Genomic DNA, 22,585 nt, shown 5'->3' with positions numbered 1-22,585 from the left:
TTTCTCTCCCCCCCCCCTTTTTTTTGGTTCTCCTTTAATTCTTTTAGTTTTATTTTATTTTGACAAAGTAATAATCATAAATAAATAAGAATAAAAACATGCACCGAGACAGTTCCATTGTAACTATCCAACCTCCCAGAATTCCAACGCCTCTTGCGATGGTTTGACCCCTTTTCATTTCAGCAGTGCAAATTCTATAAACACCCTCCATACCTCCTCAAAATCATTTCTCCTGCGTATTTTATAATGAATGATTTTAGAGTGTTGTTTGTGTTGTACTTTTGTATTGTTTTATTGTTGTTAGCCGCCCTGAGCCCGGCTTCGGCTGGGGAGGGCGGGATATAAATAAATTTATTATTATTATTATTATTATTATTATTATTATTATTATTATTATTATTCCCCATCTTACCTTAATGGCACGTGTTAATTTATCATTAATAGCTATATCCCACACCTCTTTATACCATTCTTCCATTTTATTTTCTGCTTGCCCCTTCCACTTCCTAGCTATAATAATTCGTGCAGCTGTCATTTTCTAACACTGTCTTCCAACTAACCAACAAATCGCCACGGCAGGATGAGAGATGATGTTAATTCCTTTATGCTGATCACCTGCCCCCTTAAGATGCTTGTAGAGCTGGGAACAAGGTTGCCCGAGAGAGACTGCCTCATAATCCCTTATATACCCAGCCGGTCAAACTGTTCTGAAGGAGATTTTCCCTCTTAAAAGTCCCCACAATGTCAGATGTTCTCTCCCCAGTAACCTGGGAGCAGGGCTTTCGGTTCGGTGGAACAGTCCAAACATGACACGCACTTGCTCTATGCTTTCTGGAGCAACTGAATACTGTATTTTTCGCTCTGTAAGACGCGCCAGACCACAAGACGCACCTAGTTTTTGGAGGAGGAAAACAAGAAAAAAAATATTCTGAATCTCAGAAGCCAGAACAGCAAGAGGGATCGCTGCGCAGTGAAAGCAGCAATCCCTCTTGCTGTTCTGGCTTCTGGGATAGCTGCGCAGCCTGCATTCGCTCCATAAGACGCACACACACATTTCCCCTTACTTTTTAGGAGGGGAAAAGTGAGTCTTATAGAGCAAAAAATACGGTACATTTTAAGCCAGAGAAAAGCATCTCTGCTGCTGTGTTCCCTTTGTGTTGCTCTTCAATCTTGTTTTTGGTTTTTTTCCAAAAATTGTTTATTGGTTTTCCAATTTATACATACAAAAAAATCAAAAACAGACAAACATTTATCCTTGCTATAAGGATTCCACTTTTGTTAACATTGTTGAATGACTTCCTCGAATCCCCCTAGCTGAGTTTCCCTATACTCCATGGTAACAGTTTTCCGAAACTACTTTCCCATAGAATTCACTTAGTCAATTTACATCTTTCTTTCTTCTCATTTTAACATTAACATAGCATTTTACAACATCACAAATTGAAATCCTAGGCCTATCTGGTACTCGCAAGTAATTCTGTTTATGTTATCTTAACATATTTAGCTAAATAATCTTTAAATTTCTTCCAATCCTCTTGGTACTCCTCCTCCCTCTGCTCACGGACTGCCCTTCAATCTTGTTTGTGTGCTCTCGTTTTTCCAAAAACCTTAGCTGTCTCGAAGGATATGGCTCTAAATCGCCTTGGGACATATATTTAGCACGCTCTTCTCATGCTCTTAAGAGTCCCAGGGTCTGTGTGACACGATAACCAGCTAATAATAATAATAATAATAATAATTTATTATTCATGCCGCACCCATCTGGCTGGGTTTCCCAAGCAAGAGTGCCTTTGGGAAGGAGGGTAATTGGGCAGGCTGACCTTTGACCCTCCCGCCCCTCTTTCCTCTTTCTCTTTCCTGCCCCCTACAGTTCACTGCTGGGACTACCGGCGCTTCGTGGTGCGGCAGTCTCAGGTCGCCCCCCAGGACGAGTTGGCGTTCAGCGACAGCCTCATCACCCGGAACTTCTCCAACTACTCCTCCTGGCACTATCGCAGCCACCTGCTCCCGCAGCTTTACCCCGATGCCCAACAGCAGGGCCGGATCACAGAGGAAATTCTGCTGAAAGGTGGGCCTGGAAGGAAATCACAAGCTCCTTAACTGGGCTGCGTGGAAATGATTCAGTGTTCCTCCTATTGTTGAGTTGGCATGGCAGGAGTCAGTGGGAGGAGTCCCCATAGGGAGGCATGCTGTTTGAAAAGCATTTTTATCCCGCTCTCCAGCTGGGGAAAAAGGCTCCCGGAGTGTATTTCATGATATTGGTGGTAAGTCCAGTTTGCAGTCTAAGAGACACCACACAAGAGGAAAAAGGGAGGAACTGGGAGGAAAGAAAGCAAGCTTGGGCACTAGTTCCCACCCAATTGTTGCTGTTGTTGTTTAGTCGTTTAGTCGTGTCCAACTCTTTGTGACCCCCTGGACCAGAGCACGCCAGGCACTCCTGTCTTCCACTGCCTCCCGCAGTTTGGTCAAACTCATGTTAGTAGCTTCGAGAACACTGTCCATCCATCTCATCCTCTGTCGTCCCCTTCTCCTTGGGCCCTCCATCTTTCCCAGCATCAGGGTCTTTTCCAGGGAGTCTTCTCTTCTCATGAGGTGGCCAAAGTATTGGAGCCTCAGCTTCAGGATCTGTCCTTCCAGTGAGCACTCAGGGCTGATTTCCTTCAGAATGGAGAGGTTTGATCTTCTTGCAGTCCATGGGACTCTCAAGAGTCTCCTCCAGCACCATAATGCAAAAGCATCAATTACCCCCAAATAGAGATCTTTATTGATTATTGATCATGGGCTCCTAAACTGCTGTGCCACATTGGATAGTAGCTAGGATAGCTCAGTTGGTAGAGCATGAGGCTGTTAATCTGAGGGTCATGGGTTTGAGCCCCACTTCAGGCAAAAGATACCAGCATTGCCGGGAGTTGGACTAGATGACCCTCGCGGCCCCTTTCCATCTCTACAATTCTATGACTGAATGAAAGTTACAGTGCTCCTGGGATCTTTGGAAATGGAGAGAGAGGGATTGAGAGACTCTGAATGGGGGGGTTGTTTTATTTCATTTATTTATATCATTAAATTTACATACCACTTGACTGTAAAGCAAAAGCAAACTCAAAGCAGTTTACACAAATAATATAAAAATGAAATAATCAGTTTAAAATGCCAGCACTTGGAAGCAATTATCTAAAACCTTCTAAAAAGCAACAACGTAAAAGCACATGTCAGCGTTCTATTCCGGTTGCTCTTTCCCATCTCCTGCCAACCCAGCAGCTCGAAAGCACACCAGTGCAAGCAGATAAATAGGTACCGCTCCGGCGGGAAGGTAAACGGCGTTTCCGTGCGCTCTGATTTCCGTCACAGTGTCTCGTTGTGCCAGAAGCGGTTTAGTCATGCTGGCCACATGACCCGGAAAACTGTCTGTGGACAAACGCCGGCTCCCTCAGCCTGAAAGCGAGATGAGCGCCACACCCCATTGTCAAGTTTAACCATCCAGGGGTCCTTTGCCTTTACCTGTTGTTTTTTTAGACTGGGTAGGCTTGGCTAAACAAAAACAGGCTCCGAAAAGCCTACAGCGAAGGCACCTGCCTGATGTCAATAGCCAGGGAGTTTCAAAGTTTGAGTTCTGCCTTGCAATTGCTTACCAATTTACTGGTGCAGTCATTGTGCATGGCACTTCACAAGGACAGGAGGCAAGGCCCTGTTCCGAGACGCTTGCTGTCTGAAATAGGCCTTTTCTGCTGCCTCTGATGTTTTTAACTGGCTATTGAAATTAAGACCTGCATGCAGATCAGTCCCTCTGTCACTGAGCTACATCCTTGGCTCAGAATATCAGCCTGCCACGTCTACTGCTAAGCACTCCTGCTTCCTTGTTTCCCGGCAGGCCTCATCCAGCAAGCCTCTTCTTTTTTCATTTTTTTTCAAATTTTTCAAATTTTATTAATATTTTTATTAAGTACAAATTAGAAAACATACATATTCACAACAAAAGAAAATACAAAAGAAAAAGAAAATACATCTAACCAAGGAAAAAAAATTAGAGAATATTTTGTCTCTTTTCATATTTACAGTTATTTATACCTCTATAAAATGCTATTCAAAATAAAGCAGTGAAATGAAAGATATCAGAAAAAAGAACAAAGAAAGAATAAAGAAGTAAAAGAAAAAGATCACCAGCAAGCCTCTTCTTATGACAGCTGGCAGCTTTCGGGCTGAGGTTTCTCTCTGGGGCTGATGGGAGTTGTAGTCCTACGACGCCCAGAAGCCCGCCAGCTTAAGCAAACGTGCTTTGGGAGCGAGGGCAGCCAAGGTTCTTGGGCCCTGTTCCCAGTTTTGGAAGAGGAGGCTTTGAAAGCAGGTGCGGCCCTTTCACCAAGGCCTCCAGAACTCTTCCCCCCCCCCAAGCGCTGGCGGGGAGTGCGAGTCCGTGAATCACAGCGGCCGTCCCCTCTTGACAGTCCTGGGCGCATCGAAGGCGGTGCACGGCGATGACTTCGGCATGAGTAAAAAGTGTACACAGGGATTCTTCCCCGGAGACCCAGCCCTCACCTGGGCAGGTGAAATTCCAAGCGGATCAGATGGAGGCGTCACCCCTCTTTGCCACTCATGGCCTGAAGTCTCCCGCAGCCGCTTTTGTTTGGCCTGAGAGACAGGGCTGGGGCGTGGGAGCCTTGCCTGGAGCCAGTTCAGCCAAGAGAGAGACAGAGACGAGGGTGGGTAACTCCCTGCGGCTCACAAGGAAGGATTCAGAAAAGGAGCAGTCACGAACAAGGGGCCGCCTGGACAGATGCAGATCTCTGTGCTAGGTGGTTTTCTCCTATCCTAGGCTATCTCCTGTTCTTTGCCTTTCATGGTGAAAAGGCAACAAGCACGAGGCCAGGCGATGTATTAATACATCACTCAGGACTGGTTTGAGGGCCAGAGCAAGGTGGCAGTATATCGCGAGTGTGGGACACGGAGCGAGGGCAGCCAAGGCGCTGTGGTCTAAACCACTGAGCCTCTTGGGCTTGCCGATCGGAAGGTCAGCAGTTCGAATGCCCATGACGGGGTGAGCTCCCGTTGCTGTCCCAGCTCTTGCCAACCTAGCAGTTCGAAAGCACACCAGTGCAAGCAGATAAATAGGTACCACTGTGGCGGGAAGGTAAAAGGGGTTTCCGTGTGCTCTGGTTTCAGTCACGGTGTCCCGTTGCGCCAGAAGCGGTTTAGTCCTGCTGGCCACATGACCCGGAAAGCTGTCTGTGGACAAACGCCGGCTCCCTCAGCCTGAAAGCGAGATGAGCGCCGCAACCCCATCGTCGCCTTTGACTGGACTTAACCGTCCAGGGGTCCTTTAGGTAAAGGTAAAGGGACCCCTGACCATTAGGTCCAGTCGTGGCCGACTCTGGGGTTGCGACACTCATCTCGCTTTATTGACCGAGGGAGCCGGCATACAGCTTCCGGGTCATGTGGCCAGCATGACTAAGCCGCTTCTGGCGAACCAGAGCAGCGCACGGAAACGCCGTTTACCTTCCCGCTGGAGTGGTACCTATTTATCTACTTGCACTTTGAGGTGCTTTGGAACTGCTAGGTTGGCAGGAGCAGGGACCGAGCAACGGGAGCTCACCCCGTCGCGGGGATTCAAACCACCAAACTTCTGATCGGCAAGTCCTAGGCTCTGTGGTTTAACCCACAATGCCACCCGCTTCCCTCCAGGGGTCCTTTACCTTTACCTAATTATATCGTGAGCGAAACCTTCACCACCAGCACCCGGTGCACCAAGTGAAAACCAACTGCAGCCTGCTTTTAATTTAACAATAACAGCAATTGGGGAGCCCCCAGCATAATTTTGGCCAGAAAAATTTGCTTGGGAATGTGGCAGTGCAGGACAGAGATACGATCTGATTCCAGAGGTGGAAGTTATCCAAAACCAGGTGTAGTGATTAAGAGTATCAAACTAGGAATGGAAAGGCCCACATTCAAAGCTCGCTGGATGGCCTTGGGTCCCTCACTTTCATCCTGACCTTCCTCACAGCTTTATTGTGAGGTTGAAGCACGGAAGAGGGGAGAACCCACCTATAGCCCCGAGCTGCTTTTGAGAGATGGCAGGATTAAAATGCAATTATTCTTGACAATTCCGTGCAGAGAGGCTGGCTTTTCCCCATGCAATCTAGTATCGATTTTGCCCCTCCTCCTTTCGGCTGGTCTTTTGTGGTGCCTGCGGACCCACCCACCACCCCCCTTAAATGAAGGATCAAGAGATGAACAAAAGCCAAATTGCTGTGTCTTTGCGGTTTCCGCTTTGTCATGGGCCAGCAAGAAACTCTGGGTGGTTTCTACAACTTGGAAGTTTCAGTTTGTGAGGGAAGGCAAATAATCGGGCTATTTTGGTATGGGGCGGGGCGGGTGGAGGAGGCAGGCACAAACTTCCAACCCCAACACTGTGAGGTGAACTTCAAAAAGTCCTTGGAAAAGTCTCAAGCATTTTTATGAGGGGTTTGTTTTTTTAATTAAGTGGTATATAATTGGTTTCAAGGTTGTTAACCATCATATACAAGGTGTGACCGGAAAGTTCGGTGAATGGTCACAGAAATCGGACAGCGGGAAATATTCGAACATACATGTCTTACAGGCCTTCAAAGTAGCCCCCTCTGATACAACGCAGCGTTGACAACGTTCGTGGAACTGTTGGAAACTTCCGGAGAAGTCGTCTTTTCGTACTGCTTTCAGTTCCCTCATCACAGCAGCTTGGACGTGTGAAATGTTGGGAAATCTGTGCCTTTTCAGTGAAAATTTCAGTTTTGGAAAAATAAAGAAATCCATTGGGGCCAGATTGGGAGAATATGGAGGGTGGGACAACTCAGTAACCTCAGTAACGATTTCGCACGGAATATGCAATTCTTCCGCCGTCGTTCGGAAGCACAAAGGCCGATCCCGCATCAATAAGTCACAAACTCTGTCAACATTTGCCGCCCTTCACAGAAACATTTAAACCACTCATACGCTGTCTTTCGAGTTACAGCTTCATGTCCCTGCACAATTGTGAGCATTTCGTGGCTTTCCGATGCCGATTGTGTGTTTGAATATTTCTTGCTGTCCAATTTCTGTGACCATTCACCGAACTTTCCGGTAACATCTTGTATTTAAAACACATGTCTTCCCCCACAAAGAATTATGGGAAGTGTAGTTTTCACACACCCAACAGAGCTGCAATTCCCAGCAGCCTTAACAAACTACAGATCTCAGGATTCTTTGGGTGGGGGCTTTAAATGTATGCTGTGTAAAGGTAAAGGGACCCCTGACCGTTAGGTTCAGTCATGGCCGACTTCTGGCAAACCAGAGCAGCGCATGGAAACGCCTTTTACCTTCCCGCCGGAGCGGTACCTATTTATCTGCTTGCACTTGGACGTGCTTTCGAACTGCTAGGTTGACAGGAGCAGGGACTGAGCAATGGGAGTTCACCCCGTTGCGGGGATTCGAACCGCCGACCTTCTGATCGGCAAGTCCTAGGCTCTGTGGTTTAACCCACAGCGCCACAGCCTTAATTATTTTTTAAAAGAAAAAAGAAAAACTCTCTTCATCACAAATGGCAGTCCTTTCACATCTCCTGTCAGGGAAGATTTTTTTCATTTTCTTTTAATACACCAAACTTTCCAGTAGATAGGTTTTGTGGTGTTGTTTCTTAAGCTGCTCTTGAGCGTTACCTCCCGTTCTATGTTGGAGATTTAATCCCAGGATTAGTCTCCGGCGTACCTGAAGAGTAATAACTTTTGTAGAACAAGCATGGAGCCAGCGCTGTCTTCACCAGGGGCTTTTAAAGAGATATAACTATTTATATGCAGCTCTTGTACAAGAAATGCAATATAGAAAAGGTAAACACAGGCGAAACTGTAAAACTAAGGCTGTAAAATTTAGGCTGAGAAATGCTTGCTAGAATAAATAAAAAAAGTATTCAGTAGGTTCTACAGGAATCTATGCAGCCAAGTCATGGGACCACAAAGAGTGGCTCCCCCAGGCTTCTGGTTGCGCTCTGCCTTAATGGAGGCAGCCCCCACAATAGCGGGAGATGGTTGGCGGAGGAAAAACAGGCATGATTGAGGGTAAATCATCCTTCAAATTCCCTCCAGGGACAGGAGGAATGGACCACAAACTTCCAGTTTGTGGTCTTTGGGTAAAAAAAGGTAAAGGACCGCTGGACGATTAAGTCCAGTCAAAGGCGACTATGGGGTTGCGGCGCTCATCTCACTTTCAGGCCAAGGGAGCCAGCATTTGTCTACAGACAGCTTTCCAGGTCATGTGGCCAGCATGACTAAACTGCTTCTGGCGCAACGGGACACTGTGACAGAAACCAGAGCACACAGAAAGGCCATTTACCTGCTGCAGCGGTACCTATTTATCTACTCACACTGGCATGCTTTTGAACTGCTAGGTTGGCAGGAGCTGAGACAGAACAATGGGAGCTCACCCCGTTGCAGGGATTCGAACTGCCAACCTTCCAATTGGCAAGCCCAAGAGGCTCTGTGGTTTAGACCACAGCGCCACCTGCGTCCCTGGACCCATATTGTTAAGGGCGTTGTAAATCAATACAGTGGTACCTCGCAAGACGAATGCCTCACAAGACGGAAAACTCGCAAGAAGAAAGAGTTTTCCGTTTTTCGAGGTGCTTCGCCAGATGAATTTCCCTATGGGCTTGCTTCGCAAGAAGAAAGCCCATAGGGAAATCTCCGGGGACCCTCTTTTAAAATGCTGGCGGTCGGGAGCAAAGACTTTCGCCCACCGCCCGCCTTCAGAAGAGGTCCTGGACCTCTTCTGAAGGCCGGCGGGGGGCAAAAGTCTTTGCTCCCGACCGCCTGCCTTCCCGGGATAGCGGAGAAGCGCAGCACGTTTCTCCGCTATCCCGACGGCTTTTGAAGGCAGGCGGGGGGGAGCAAAGACTTTCGCCCTCCGTCGGCCTTCAGAAGAGGTCCTGGACCTCTTCTGAAGGCCGGGGGGGGGCAAAAGTCTTTGCTCCCCCCCGCCTGCCTTTCCGGGACAGCGGAGACTTCTCCGCTGTCCCGGGCAATCTTAAAATGCTGGCGGGCGGCAGCGAAGCCTTCGCTGCCGACCCCCAGCATTTTAAAAGCCCCCGGGACAGTGGAGACTTCTCCGCTGTCCTGGGGCGATCTTAAAAAGCTGGCGGGCGGCAGCGAAGCCTCCGCTGTCCCGGGGCGATCTTAAAATGCTGGCGGGCAGCAGCGAAGCCTCCGCTGTCCCGGGGGCTTTTAAATGCTGGCGGGCAGCAGCAAAGCCCTCCTGTCCCCGGAGCTTGCGGGGCGGGAGGTGGGGAGAAGGGCTTTTCTTCCCACTGCCAGCCTTCAGAACAGCCTTCTGAAGGCTGGCGGTGGGAAGAAAAGCCCTTGTCCGCCCCCCCCCCCAGCCTTCAGAAGAGGTCAGGGGACAGACTGTCCCCAGACCTGGTCTGAAGGCGGTTTCCATAGGAACGCATTGATTGATTTTCAATGCATTCCTATGGGAAACCGTGCTTCGCAAGACAAAAAACTCGCAAGAAGAAAAAACTCGCGGAACGAATTAATTTCGTCTTGCGAGGTACCACTGTACTAGAAACTTCAACCTGGACCCCGATTTGGAGATATTGCTGTACATAAAAATAGAAATAAGCACCATTCTCCTCAAAATATAACTTCAAAAAGAACAAGTTGAGGTAAAACAACTCCATTGTAGGTTACACAAACACTAAAATAACCTTTGAATATTCGCTAAGATGAAATGTAGGCTGCAGACAAATGTGAAGAACGCTCTCCTGTATTATCCTCAGAGACCAAATGCCCACCAAAAATAATCACCCAGTTAATAATAATAATAGTAATAATAATAATATATTTAATCATTTATACCCAGACACATTTCTTTTTTTAAAAAAGATATTTATTAAAGTTTTCAATTTTTTATGCAAACAAAAAACAAACAAAAAAATTAAAAAAACATACAGTTCATAATACATACTTTCCAATAACATATTTCTCTGACCTCCTCATACCTCCCCTTCTTGTATTCCAATTCAAATTATTTGTTCAGCAAATCCTTAACTTAAAGCATTACAGCTTATAATAACACTTTGTTTTCTATCCATTCCTTTTTTTCATATTCCTTTATATCATTACGGCTAGAAACCACTCAATTTCAATCCAGCATCATTCAACATTCCTTAATTTTACAATATTTCTGTAAATAGTCCTTAATTTTTTTCCAATCTTCTTCTGCCGACTCTTCTCCCTGGTCACGGATTCTGCCAGTCATTTCTGCCAATCCCATACAGTCAATCAGTTTCATCTGCCATTCTTCCAGAGTGGGTAGATCTTGCGTCTTCCAATACTTTGCGATGAGTATTCTTGCTGCTGTTGTAGCATACATAAAAAAAGTTCTGTCCTTCTTTGGCACCACTTGGCCAGCCATGCCCAAGAGAAAGGCCTCTGGTTTCTTCAAGAAGGTATATTTAAATACCTTTTTCAATTCATTATATATCATTTCCCAGAAAGCCTTAATCCTAGGGCACGTCCACCAAAGGTGAAAGAATGTACCTTCAGTTTCCTTACATTTCCAACATTTATTATCGGGCAAATGATAGATTTTTGCAAGCTTGACTGGGGTCATGTACCACCTGTATATCATTTTCATAATATTCTCTCTTAAGGCATTACATGCCGTAAATTTAATCCCGGTGGTCCACAACTGTTCCCAGTCAGCAAACATAATATTATGTCCAACGTCTTGTGCCCATTTAATCATTACAGATTTAACCGTCTCATCCTGAGTATTCCATTTCAGCAGCAAGTTATACATTTTTGACAAAGTCTTAGTTTTGGGTTCTAACAATTCTGTTTCCAATTTAGATTTTTCCACCTGGAAACCAACTTTCTTATCCGAATTGTATACCTCCATTATCTGATAATAATGAAGCCAATCTCGCACTTTATCTTTTAATTTCTCAAAACTCTGCAATTTCAGTCTGTCCCCTTCTTGCTCCAAAATTTCCCAATATTTTGGCCATTTGGCCTCCATGTTAAGTTTTCTCTGAGCCTTTATACCCAGACACATTTCAACATGAAGTCTGCCTCAGTGGCCAACCTTTGTAAGGTTGTCAGCTTCTGTATAAAAACTCGTAATTCGAGTAGATGTAAAATGTATCCACAGTCAAGACCGTGAAATCCGTTTTAGTTCTTAACTCCTTATCCAAATAAGGACGGTAATTGCTTTCAAAATACCTTAGGAAACGATAGGGTAGCCTGACTGCCTACAGAGTTACCAGGAAGCCCATTGTAAAACCATGATTCTCAAGCAGGGAAATCAAAACCATAAAGCTTTTTCATGTCTTTTGCAGCCGCAGGCTTGAAAAATGGCGCCATCTGAACCCTCCTTGACAGTAATGGCAGCTTGGAGGGGGTCGGATCCTGAGCAGGGTTTGAAGGTGTTGGCTGGACACACACACACCCAGCACCCAGTTCTGGTTGCTGGTGGCAGATGTATCAAATCCCCTCCAGTCTGACAGATTCAGGGTCTCTCTATAATCTATCTCCTCCTTTTCCTTTATCCCCTTCTGAGGTACGTTAGGCCCAAGAGACTGCGACTGGCCCAAAGTCTGTGGCCGAGCAAGGATTGAGAATTGTAGAGTTGGAAGGGACCATGCGGGTCATCTAGTCTGGCCCCTCGCAGTGCAGGAACCTTCTTGCCCAACGTGCATCTCGAACTCACCACCCCGAGACTGAGAATCCCATTCTCTACCGACCGAGCTATTCTGCATAGTGTTTGAACCCGCGCCTATCAAATCCAGCACTCTGAACCACTGCACCGCAGTGGATTTGTACCAGCTTAAACCTTTCCGGCTCCCCCCCCCCCCCAAATATGGTAGTTCTTGGAATTTGAGTAAAATGCTGGGCGTTTGCAGAAGGAGATCCTTAATCTAATCTCTCTCACACACACACACCCAAAAATGCTACCAGAATCCCCTGAAAAGATGGAATGTCTGCTAAACTGGCCAAAGTCCGTCAAGTTGACACACAGCAACCTGAATGTTGTTGTTGTTTTTTAGTCGTTTAGTCGCGTCCAACTCTTCGTGACCCCCTGGACCAGAGCACGCCAGGCCCTCCTGTCTTCCACTGCCTCCCGCAGTTTGGTCAAACTCATGCTGGTAGCTTCGAGAACACTGTCCCACCATCTCGTCCTCTGTTGTCACCTTCGCCTTGTGCCCTCCATCTTTCCCAACATCAGGGTCTTTTCCAGGGAGTCTTCTCTTCTCATGAGGTGGCCAAAGTCTTGGAACCTCAGCTTCACGATCTGTACTTCCAGTAAGCACTCAGGGCTGATTTCCTTAAGAATGGAGAGGTTTGATCTTCTTGCAGTCCATGGGACTCTCAAGAGTCTCCTCCAGCACCATAATTCAAAAGCATCATTTCTTTGGCGATCAGCCTTCTTTATGGTCCAGCTCTCACTTCCATACATCACTACTCGGAAAACCATAGTTTAACTATATGGACCTTTGTTGGCAAGGTGATGCTTTTTAAGATGCTGGACCTGAATGTACCATATTGCAATATTGCTACTTCTTCAGTGGAGACCGATTCGTTCACCGGGACCCTTGCTTCCCCCACTCTTTCCTTTCTCCTGACTTTTCTTTTTCCTTCCCAGAGCTGGAGCTGGTGCAGAACGCCTTCTTCACCGATCCAAACGACCAGAGCGCCTGGTTCTATCATCGCTGGCTCCTGGGCAGAGGTACGAAAGCGATACGTGTTTCCTTGTCCCTTTTCCCCTTGCAGAGCTGCCCCACTGCAAGAAGTGAAAGAAGAGGGAACCAGGGAGGACGGCCTGGAACCATCATTGCTTAGTTTTAGTAAGGTGACTTGGAAACTACAACTAATCCAGAATGCGGCAGCTAGACTGGTGACTGGGAGCGGCCGCCGAGACCACATAACACCGGTCCTGAAAGACCTACATTGGCTCCCAGTACGTTTCCAGCCACAATTCAAAGTGTTGGTGCTGACTTTTAAAGTCCTAAATGGCCCTGTATACCTGAAGGAACGTCTCCACCCCCATCGTTCTACCCGGACACTGAGGTCCAGCTCTAAGGGCCTTCCGGCGGTTCCCTCCCTGCAAGAAGTGAGGTTACAGGGAACCAGGCAGAGGGCCTTCTTGGTGGTGGCGCCTGCCCTGCGGAACGCCCTCCCACCAGATGTCAAGGAAATAAACAACTCTTTGACTTTTAGAAAGCATCTGAAGGCAGCCCTTTTAGAAAGACTTTTAGAAAGCATCTGAAGGCAGGGTTTATGTGGGTATCCTACAGACCCCCTGTGCGTGGGACGAACGAGAGTGAGGAACCAGAAACATCCTGAAGTGTACCTTCCACTTTGGTGGAAATAGGCAAACGTGGAGATTTGAAAATGACTTTTATTTGACGCCTGTCGGCTCCCTTAACAAGCTACAGTTCCCAGAATTCAGGAAGCTTTTACTGCTTGGTTTATTTATTGTCTTTCCCTCTGTATTTACGCAACCATTTACCATGTTGCAGTTTATGCACATTTACTACACAATAAAAAGATAAATACAACAAAAAATAAAGAAAAAAGAGAGAATAGAGCTAAGAAAAGCTTCCAATTATTCTCAAAAACTGAATCTCATTTGTTATTTTTTACACAGTGTCATAATATTGTACTTCGTTTCCTCAATATCCTTCAGGGGGGAATTCTTTTAGTTTGTTGTGTATACATTACAAGAATCTTCTTCTTTTTTAAATTCATTTTTATTAAATTTTCCACTTTAACAATCCAATCCAATCACATTAAACATTCCAAATTATACATATACATATCAAATAATCCAAACATTCTGCCAAATTATACATTTTAAGAGGACTTCCCATGCTTCAAGTTTGGAGGGTTCTGATCATACAGTACAAGAATCATTCAAGGTCTGCCAGGAGATTTTTGCTCTCATAGTAATTTTTCAAATGTTCTTTAAACACTATCCATTCTTTATTCGCCTTCTGCGCTGAGTCCCCTCTAACTCTCCCAGTCGTTCTTGCCAATAGGATGTCTCTCCTGTCACCCCCCACAGCTGACCCAGAACCGACAATTCGCTGTGTCTACGTCAGCCGAGAGGACACCTCCTTAGCAGTTGCCTTCTCCCACCCCGTGGCAGTAAGTTTCGGAAGGACGGGAGGAAATTGAGACCCCGGTGCCGCCTGCCTCACGTCCTCGACAGCCAAGGGTCTTCCTCAATCAATCTCTCTCTCTCTCTCTCTCTCTCTCTCTCTCTCTCTCTCTCTCTCGTTTTTTAGGTGGCACCAGCGTCTCACGACCTGATTGTGTTTGGAGACGAATCGCCTCTTGTCGTACGCTGGCGCACCCCTGATAGGAGGAACAGGCCTGGGTTTATGTGGGTATCCTACAGACCCCCTGTGCGTGGGACGAACGAGAGTCAGGAACCAGAAACATCCTGAAGTGTACCTTCCACTTTGGCGGAAATAGGCAAACGTGGAGATTTGAAAATGAGTTTTATTTGACGCCTGTCGGCTCCCTTAACAAGCTACAGTTCCCAGAATTCTTTGGGGGGAAGCCATTACAGTTTTTATAGATAGTGTGTGTGTAAATTTATTTATTTGGTTTTTCAAATTAAATTTTACAGTCACATATCCAGCTTACAACATAGAAACAAGATTCCAGGGAATCTCCTCCCCTTTGTGGGTCCCATTGCTAATCATTTCCTCCTGCGTCTTGCACGATAACCCAAATCTTTTACCTCTCCATCGTGCCCAAAATTTGCCGTTAAACTACAAGTGACGTTCCAATGCTACTAAGGATTTTAACCGTTTGCAATGGTTTTTAAGAGACGTTGATAAATTTACCCCATTCCTTATTTAAATTTTGGTCTTCCAAAATTTGACAGTTTAAAAAGTGCCGTGTTGCTGCTTTCAGTGCAGATAGGGCCTTGCTTGGTGCCAAGGTCAAAGCACTCTGTACGTGGTCAGAGACCCCGCAGTTTCGCTATTTGGTGATGAACCTGAGTAGTTAAAAGCAGGTTCTGAGGAGGGTGAGAGCCGGGGCTGTTTTGATGTGACGGAGGCAGTGGAATAACCCGTCGGCTAAATTGGAGGGAAGGGGCTTTGCGCTTGATCCTGTGGGGTGAGGGGAAAGCAGCTGTTCTGCCAGTGGTTTCGGTTTTCCTTAAATTACGGCGTCTCCCAGCTCTGCGACTTGCCAGCTTCTGCCCTGAATGACCACTGGCCGCAGCACACCTTCCGGGTCTTATGGGCCGAGGGCCAGTCCCAGAAGGAGTGTGTCCTTTTTAAAGGTATGTATGTATTTAAAGGTATGTATGTATTTCCTGCAAACCTAGCAGTTCAAAAGCACGTCATGTGCAAGTAGATCAATAGGGACCACTCCGGCGGGAAGGTAAACGCTGTTTCCGTGTGCTGCTCTGGTTCGCCAGAAGCGGCTTAGTCATGCTGGCCACATGACCCGGAAGCTGTCTGCGGACAAACGCCAGCTCCCTCGGCCTATAGAGCGAGATGAGTGCACAACCCCAGAGTCGGTCACGACTGGACCTAATGGTCAGGGTTCCCTTTACCTTTTTTTTTATGTATTTACTTAGTAGACGTATTTCGCACTCTGCACCGTAAGTTCCCAGGGCTGTTTACAACCGCAAAGCATTATGGGTTGTGTCCAATGCTAGTCTTGTTGAGAACCACCCTAAGGTCAGCAGATGAAGGGCAGTATACAGATTGATTGATTGATTGATTGATTGATTGATTGAATAAATAAATAAAAAACTCAAGAGTAGACCCGCTGGAGCTACTCAGCGTAATTGACATTTAGCTGTGGTTGAGGGTTGGACTAGATGACACTGTGGGAACCCAGCTCTAATATTCTATGATCCTGTGACAGGACTAACACTTATTAGACTAACTGATACGCTTTAGAGCAGGATGATCCAACCTGCAGCTCATGAGGCCTTTTTTGGCAGCCCTCTGCAGCATTCAAGAAAAAAAACAGCTTAAAATTTTATTTTTTGTGTCATGTGTTGCTTTTGAAAGCACATTCATCGGTTTATGTATTAAATTTCTTTAACGATTAAATATATTACATTTAATAACTGCGCGTTTTATATGTTTAATCAAATGTATTGTGTATATTTAATTTGAGACGTGGAAATTTAATTCAGTGTGTGTGTGCCTCTGGTTCTGTGTCAGAAGTGCTCTTGCGGCCTGCTTATGTCTGAGAGGTTGGATCCCGCCCTGCCTTAAGAGGTTTTTAAAAAACAAATATTTATGCACATCCATGGATCTGAATAGAACTAACACTGGGAAACAGCCCACAGTTGGAGAACCAGATTTAGGAGGAGGGGGATACTTTTAACTGACTGATTAAAGAGATGCAATTTCGGTGAAATGTGTAGTTTGAAGATGCCCAGTGCACCTGTCAGGAGAAGAGATTTCCCAATTTAGGTGGCCGACACAGAGAATCCTGGGCTGCTGTGGGTGGCGGAACAATTCTCCAATTAGACGCGGGTGGCGCTGTGGGTTAAACCACAGAGCCTAGGACTTGCCGATCAGAAAGTCGGCGGTTCGAATCCCTGCGATGGGGTGAGCTCCCATTGCTCGGTCCCTGCTCCTGCCAACCTAGCAGTTCGAAAACATGTCAAAGTGCAAGTAGATAAATAGGTACCGCTCCAGCTGGAAGGTAAACAGCGTTTCCATGTGCTGCTCTGGTTCGCCAGAAGCGGCTCAGTCATGCTGGCCACATGACCGGCTGTACGCCGGCTCCCTCGGCCAATAAAGCGAGATGAGCGCCACAACCCCAGAGTCGGCCACAACTGGACCTAATGGTCAGGGGTCCCTTTACCTTTCCTATTCTCCAATTGGAGGGACACAGGTGGCACTGTGGTCTAAACCACAGAGCCTAGAGCTTGCCGATCAGAAGGTCGGCGGTTCGAATCCCTGCGACGGGGTGAGCTCCCGTTGCTCGGTCCCTGCTCCTGCCAACCTAGCAGTTCGAAAGCACGTCAAAGTGCAAGTAGATACGTAGGTACCGCTCCGGCAGGAAGGCAAACGGCGTTTCCATGCACTGCTCTGGTTTGCCAAAAGCGGCTCAGTCATGCTGGCCACATGACCCAGAAGCTGTACGCCGGCTCCCTTGGCCAGTAAAGCGAGATGAGTGCCGCAACCCCAGAGTCAGTCACAACTGGACCTAATGGTCAGGGGTCCCTTTACTTTATTCTCCAATTGGAGTGGTCTTCCCAGAGACCCCCTCTCAGGTGGGGGGTTTCCTGCCAGCGACCCCACTCGCTTCCTTTCCCCAGTGCCCCCCCCACACTTCCTCACCTCCTCGATTTAACCCCTTTCCCCCTCTCTGCCCCCCACAGGACACAGGGATTGCTGGAGCCAAGATTCAGTCACTGAAGAACAAGTTTTCAGGTAAGTAGCCAGGGGGAGAGGACTGAAGCCATGGGGAGAGAGGGGCTGGTTCATATGGACCTTTAAAGAACATTCTTCCAGGATCCATCATATGTGGCAATGAGCACCTCGTTGTTGACATCTGTCCGTCTCAAGAGACAATGGAGTCCGCCTCCAGGGGTGAAGCCAAACGGCTGTGTTAGCTGCACCAAAGTGACCTCACCAGGGCACAAGCCTGGGTGGTTTATATGGAGGTCTTGGGCTGCCTAGGCAGCAAGACCATAGCTGTCAACATTTCCCTTTTTTAATGGCAATTCCCTTATTCCAAATAGGATTCCTCACCTGCTACTGGGCTCGAGGCCTGATCCAAGAGGGGCCACAACTGGAGCAATATCGCCACACAAATACACGCTAAAAGATTAAGAAATGGGTCCCCAAATGCATGCCTGGCTTAAAAGTGAGGCCTGGGCCCAAAAAGGTTGGAGGCTACTGGGACCAAATGGTGCCCTGCCAATGTTGTGGACTACAACTCCCATGATCCCTGACCATGCTGGCTGCTGGGAGTTGTAGTCCATAACATCTGGAAGGCCCTACTTTGGCTACCCTTTGTGTCTGCTGATCTTCTCCCCTGATTCCATTTTCCCCTTACAACAGCCCCGTAAGGTAGGCTTAATAATAATAATAATAATAATAAATAATAATAATTTATATCCCGCCCTCCCCAGCCGAAGCAGAGCTCAGAGCGGCTAACAACAATAAGCTGAACCCTTCAGACATCTGGGGCAGCAGGGCCCTGCGGGTGTTTAGATCTTCTTGATTACGGGTATATCTAGTCATTGCAATAATTATCTTCTGTTTTCATGGTGCCTTATTCTATATATTTACCACCATCTTGACATTTTACCTGAGTCGGCAGTATAAATAGGAAAGGGTGGGAGGAGACATTGGTGAGTTTTGGGAGGCTAGAGGGCTGAGTTTGGGTTTAGGAGATGCGGGCTGAAGCGTAACTCGGGACTCCAAGCCGCCCTTCTCCCCAGCCTCAGCCTTCCATCCATAAAATGGGAATATCCGCGCAATCAGCATCCCAGAGTTGTGCGGATGAGCAACGCATAAATTACAAAGCACTTTGCCAATTAGGAGCGCTTGACATAAACGGCGGTTATTATTAATCATAGCCCGGCTCCTAATTCTGCCAAACCGTGTAGGTTATGGCTCCGGGGTGGAGATCCTGCTAACAGGCCTGCTTTTAGCTCATTTGGGGGAAAGGGACATTTTGTAATAGATCAAATGCTGAGGTAGGAAGAAGTTGCATGCCTTAAGGCTGCGCGTGGGACTTACTTCTGAGTAAGGGTGTCCGGGAGTCTGTTATAAGACACCCTTCTCTGGCAAAGCAGCAATCGCCTCGTGCAGCTGGGGTTGACCTGGGAACATGACCAGAAATGCCCTTTTCAACTGACGCGAGGGATAGGTTGCCAAGAGGGGCAGTGGTGTGGAAGAGTCCTTCAAAACAGGGCCATGCGGTCGGATGGGGGATGTTTCATAAGCGAGACTCCAGGAAGTGGTGTGTTTCAGCTGACTCACCCAAGTGAAAGGGAGACACAGCTCTGGGGTTAACGGGGCTGTCAAATGCGGTCACTGCAAACAACCCTACGTGTGACACCATTGTCACACTGCGGTTTTGTCACGGTTGAGGCACCCCATGTCATCAAAGTCGTTGTGCCCTCCCTGAGGGTTCAAGAAAGGGAGATCTGAGCGCCTGGTGCCCCATGGCAGGGATGGGGAGCCTGAAGAATAAGCGCTGCGCCCTATACCTCTTTGTTGTTGTTGATGTTTAGTCATTTAGTCATGTCCGACTCTTCGTGACCCCCTGGACCAGAGCACACCAGGCACGCCTGTCTTCCACTGCTTCCCGCAGTTTGGTCAGACTCATGTTTGTAGCTTCGAGAACACTGTCCCACCATCTCGTCCTCCATCGTCCCCTTCTCCTTGGGCCCTCCATCTTTCCCAACATCAGCGTCTTTTCCAGGGAGTCTTCTCTTCTCATGAGGTGGCCAAAGTCTTGGAGCCTCCGCTTCAGGATCTGTCCTTCCAGTGAGCACTCAGGGCTGATTTCCTTAAGAATGGACAAAGACAACAGGCCAACATATATAAGAAACATAATAAAACATTAAACATTTTTAAAAAGACTCCCCTACATGGGATTGCCTTCAGATGGCTCAGGAGTTGGACAATTCCATAGCCTCCAATGAAAATAGGGACATCCTAAGAAAAAGAGATGCGGGTGGCGTTGTGGGTTAAACCACAGAGCCTAGGACTTGCCGATCAGAAGGTCGGCGGTTTGAATCCCCGCAATGGGGTGAGCTCCCGTTGCTCGGTCCCTGCTCCTGCCAACCTAGCAGTTCGAAAGTACGTCAAAGTGCAAGTAGATAAATAGGTACCGCTCCGGCGGGAAGGTAAACGGCGTTTCCGTGCGCTGCTCTGATTCGCCAGAAGCGGCTTAGTCATGCTGGCCACATGACCCAGAAGCTGTATGCCGGCTCCCTCGGCCAATAAAGCGAGATGAGTGCCGCAACCCCAGAGTCGGCCACGACTGGACCTAACAGTCAGGGGTCCCTTTACCTTTACCTTAAGGAAAAGCAAAACATTCTGGGATCAAATCAGAAACCGGGATGGCTTCCCTAAATCAGGGACGTCCCTGGAAAATAGGGACCCTTGCACAAACCAGAAGTGGAGTCCCTAAGGGGGTTGGATGGCTCCTTATACACCTCCTTCCGGCAACTTCTGCAGCCAAGCTGGTGCCAAACGTCTTGCTCTGCTTTCCGTTGGACTACATCAGCCAGGCCGAGAGGGGGGCCTTGTCATCTGTGCATCCCGGGACCTCCAGACACTCTTGTGCCCTGGGGAGGTCACTTTGGGGTTGCTAAAACAGCGGTTTGACTTCACCCCCAAAAGCACACTCCATTGTCTATCGGGACTCTCCTTCCTTGGAGGTTTTTAAGCAGAGGTTGGGAGGTCATCTGTCATGGATGAGGAGTTTGGATTTGATATCCCGCTTTATCACTACCCTAAGGAGTCTCAAAGCGGCTAACATTCTCCTTTCCCTTCCTCCCCCACAACAAACACTCTGTGAGGTGAGTGGGGCTGAGAGACTTCAGAGAAGTGTGACTGGCCCAAGGTCACCCAGCAGCTGCATGTGGAGGAGCGGAGACGCGAACCCGGTTCACCAGATTACGAGTCTACCGCTCTTAACCACTACACCACACTGGCTCTCATGGATGCTTTAGTTTCGATTCCTGCATTGCTGGGGGTTGGGCTAGATGACCCCCAGGGCCCCTTATGATTCTACACTTCTGTCCCAGAGGCTGCCTCTTTTCCTCTTTCTGAGAACTAGGATGAGAGGCAGCGAAATGAGCAGCATTAGTCATGCCAGGAACTGCAAGTAGTATTGGTAATTTTTGGTTTTCCTGCTGGCAAGGACCTCTCTCTTAGTCGCAGAACGGTAGAGTTGGAAGGGGGTGCAAAGAATCATTTCGTTCAAACCCCATCCATGTCTTCTGGGCCTTCATTCAGAGATTGGTGGCTGAGGGGACACTGGTCTCTCACTTTCTCTCTCTCTCACACACACACACCCCTTTCAAGAGTTGGCCATCTCCCTGACCTCCCAGCTACTCACTTTCCTTCTCCTGCCGCAGGTGTGAGCTGTCCATTGAGAAGTCCACAGTACTGCAGTCCGAACTTGAATCCTGCAAGGAATTGCAGGCCCTGGAACCAGAGAACAAGTGTAAGTCTCTGGGCTGCTCATGCATGTTCTCTACAGCCTTATTTGTGTCACGCTCTGGCAGGGGGGGTGAGAACCAGGATTGCAAGACAGATGTCCTGGGGCAGTTGTCCCGGCGCTGTGTCTATATTCTGCGACCACACTGAATGCAAATGCAGAATTGGAACAGAATTCAGCATTCTAAGCATCGGCGACGTTACGAGCTTTTAAAAAAGCAACAACAACAACCGTGTTGCTAGTACTTAAGACTTGGAAGTGTCGGGCAACACCTGGCTGAAACCCCGGCAGCTGAATTTGGGAACCAGTCGGGTATAGTGGGGTGGAAATCATCCTATGATTAGCAAAAGCATGGTAATTCTTTAAATGGGTTTTTTAGAAAACAAATTTATTGTTTTTGCCCCCTAACACGTATAGTTTTTGTTTGCCACCCTCGGTTCCTTTGGGAGAACGGGCGCAGTGGAAATCTAATAAATAAATTATGTGGAATAAATAGACGACGGTGAACGCAGGTCACAGAATTCAGCTTTGCCTCCGCACAGAATTTTTCTCGTCAGTTAAGGCAGGGAACCAGTTCCAATTTTTCTTTTTTGTTCACTCTCTAGGGTGCCTGTTGACCATCATCCTCCTCATGAGGGCCTTAGACCCCTTGGTTTATGAACACGAGACCCTCAGTTATTTTACGACCCTGAAGGTGAGCTGGGGGTGAGAGCAGAGCGGAATTAATTCAGCTTCACCCCCGATATCCTGTATCCCTTCTGTATCAGCAGTCGATTTGCAGAAGTGTTTGAAAAATAACATTGGGGGGGAAGCACTCCACGTACTCACAGACTTATTTGGAGTGGGGGGCGGAAGATGGGTCCGGAATGGAGTGTCCTTACAGAGGGCATGGCTGGCTGGAACCCTGAACAGGCACACACCAATGAACCACACTGCGTCATTTTGTTGCTGGCCCCACTTGTCCGCATTTACTGCTCCTCACCTGCTGGTTGAGGGACGTGGGTGGAGCTGTGGGTTAAACCACAGAGCCTAGGACTTGCCGATCAGAAGGTCGGCGGTTCAAATCCCAGCGACGGGGTGAGCTCCCGTTGCTCGGTCCCTCCTCCTGCCAACTTAGCAGTTTGAAAGCACGTCAAAGTGCAAGTAGATAAATAGGTACCGCTCCGGTGGGAAGGTAAACGGCGTTTCCGTGCGCTGCTCTGGTTCGCCAGAAGCGGCTTAGTCATGCTGGCCACATGACCCGGAAGCTGTACGCCGGCTCCCTCGGCCAATAAAGCGAGATGAGCGCCGCAACCCCAGAGTCGGCCACGACTGGACCTAACGGTCAGGGGTCCCTTTACCTTATAAAATGATAACTTAATAAAAAGCACATTTTTTAAAAAAAGAGAATGCCCGCTGACCTCTGCTTC

At 47.7% G+C, this 22,585-nt stretch overlaps 1 protein-coding gene across 6 annotated transcripts in view; it reads left to right on the top strand.

The window, feature by feature from the left end:
* RABGGTA (Rab geranylgeranyltransferase subunit alpha) overlaps positions 1–22,585 on the top strand; it is a 36,242-nt gene that overhangs the window by 10,362 nt on the left and 3,295 nt on the right. For all 6 annotated transcript variants that reach the window (XM_053362802.1, XM_053362804.1, XM_053362805.1 and 3 more), the window contains 8 exons: positions 1,871–2,068; positions 12,643–12,726; positions 14,065–14,147; positions 14,288–14,389; positions 15,195–15,300; positions 17,371–17,422; positions 21,094–21,182; positions 21,782–21,870. In XM_053362802.1, coding sequence (XP_053218777.1) covers positions 1,871–2,068; positions 12,643–12,726; positions 14,065–14,147; positions 14,288–14,389; positions 15,195–15,300; positions 17,371–17,422; positions 21,094–21,182; positions 21,782–21,870 — 803 coding nt within the window. The remainder of the gene's footprint in view (positions 1–1,870; positions 2,069–12,642; positions 12,727–14,064; positions 14,148–14,287; positions 14,390–15,194; positions 15,301–17,370; positions 17,423–21,093; positions 21,183–21,781; positions 21,871–22,585) is intronic.

This window comes from Podarcis raffonei, chromosome 13 (assembly GCF_027172205.1).
Source record: "Podarcis raffonei isolate rPodRaf1 chromosome 13, rPodRaf1.pri, whole genome shotgun sequence".
Lineage (NCBI taxonomy): Eukaryota > Metazoa > Chordata > Lepidosauria > Squamata > Lacertidae > Podarcis > Podarcis raffonei.
The sequence above is the reverse complement of the archived record's forward strand: the minus strand, read 5'-3'. Positions and strand labels throughout refer to the sequence as shown.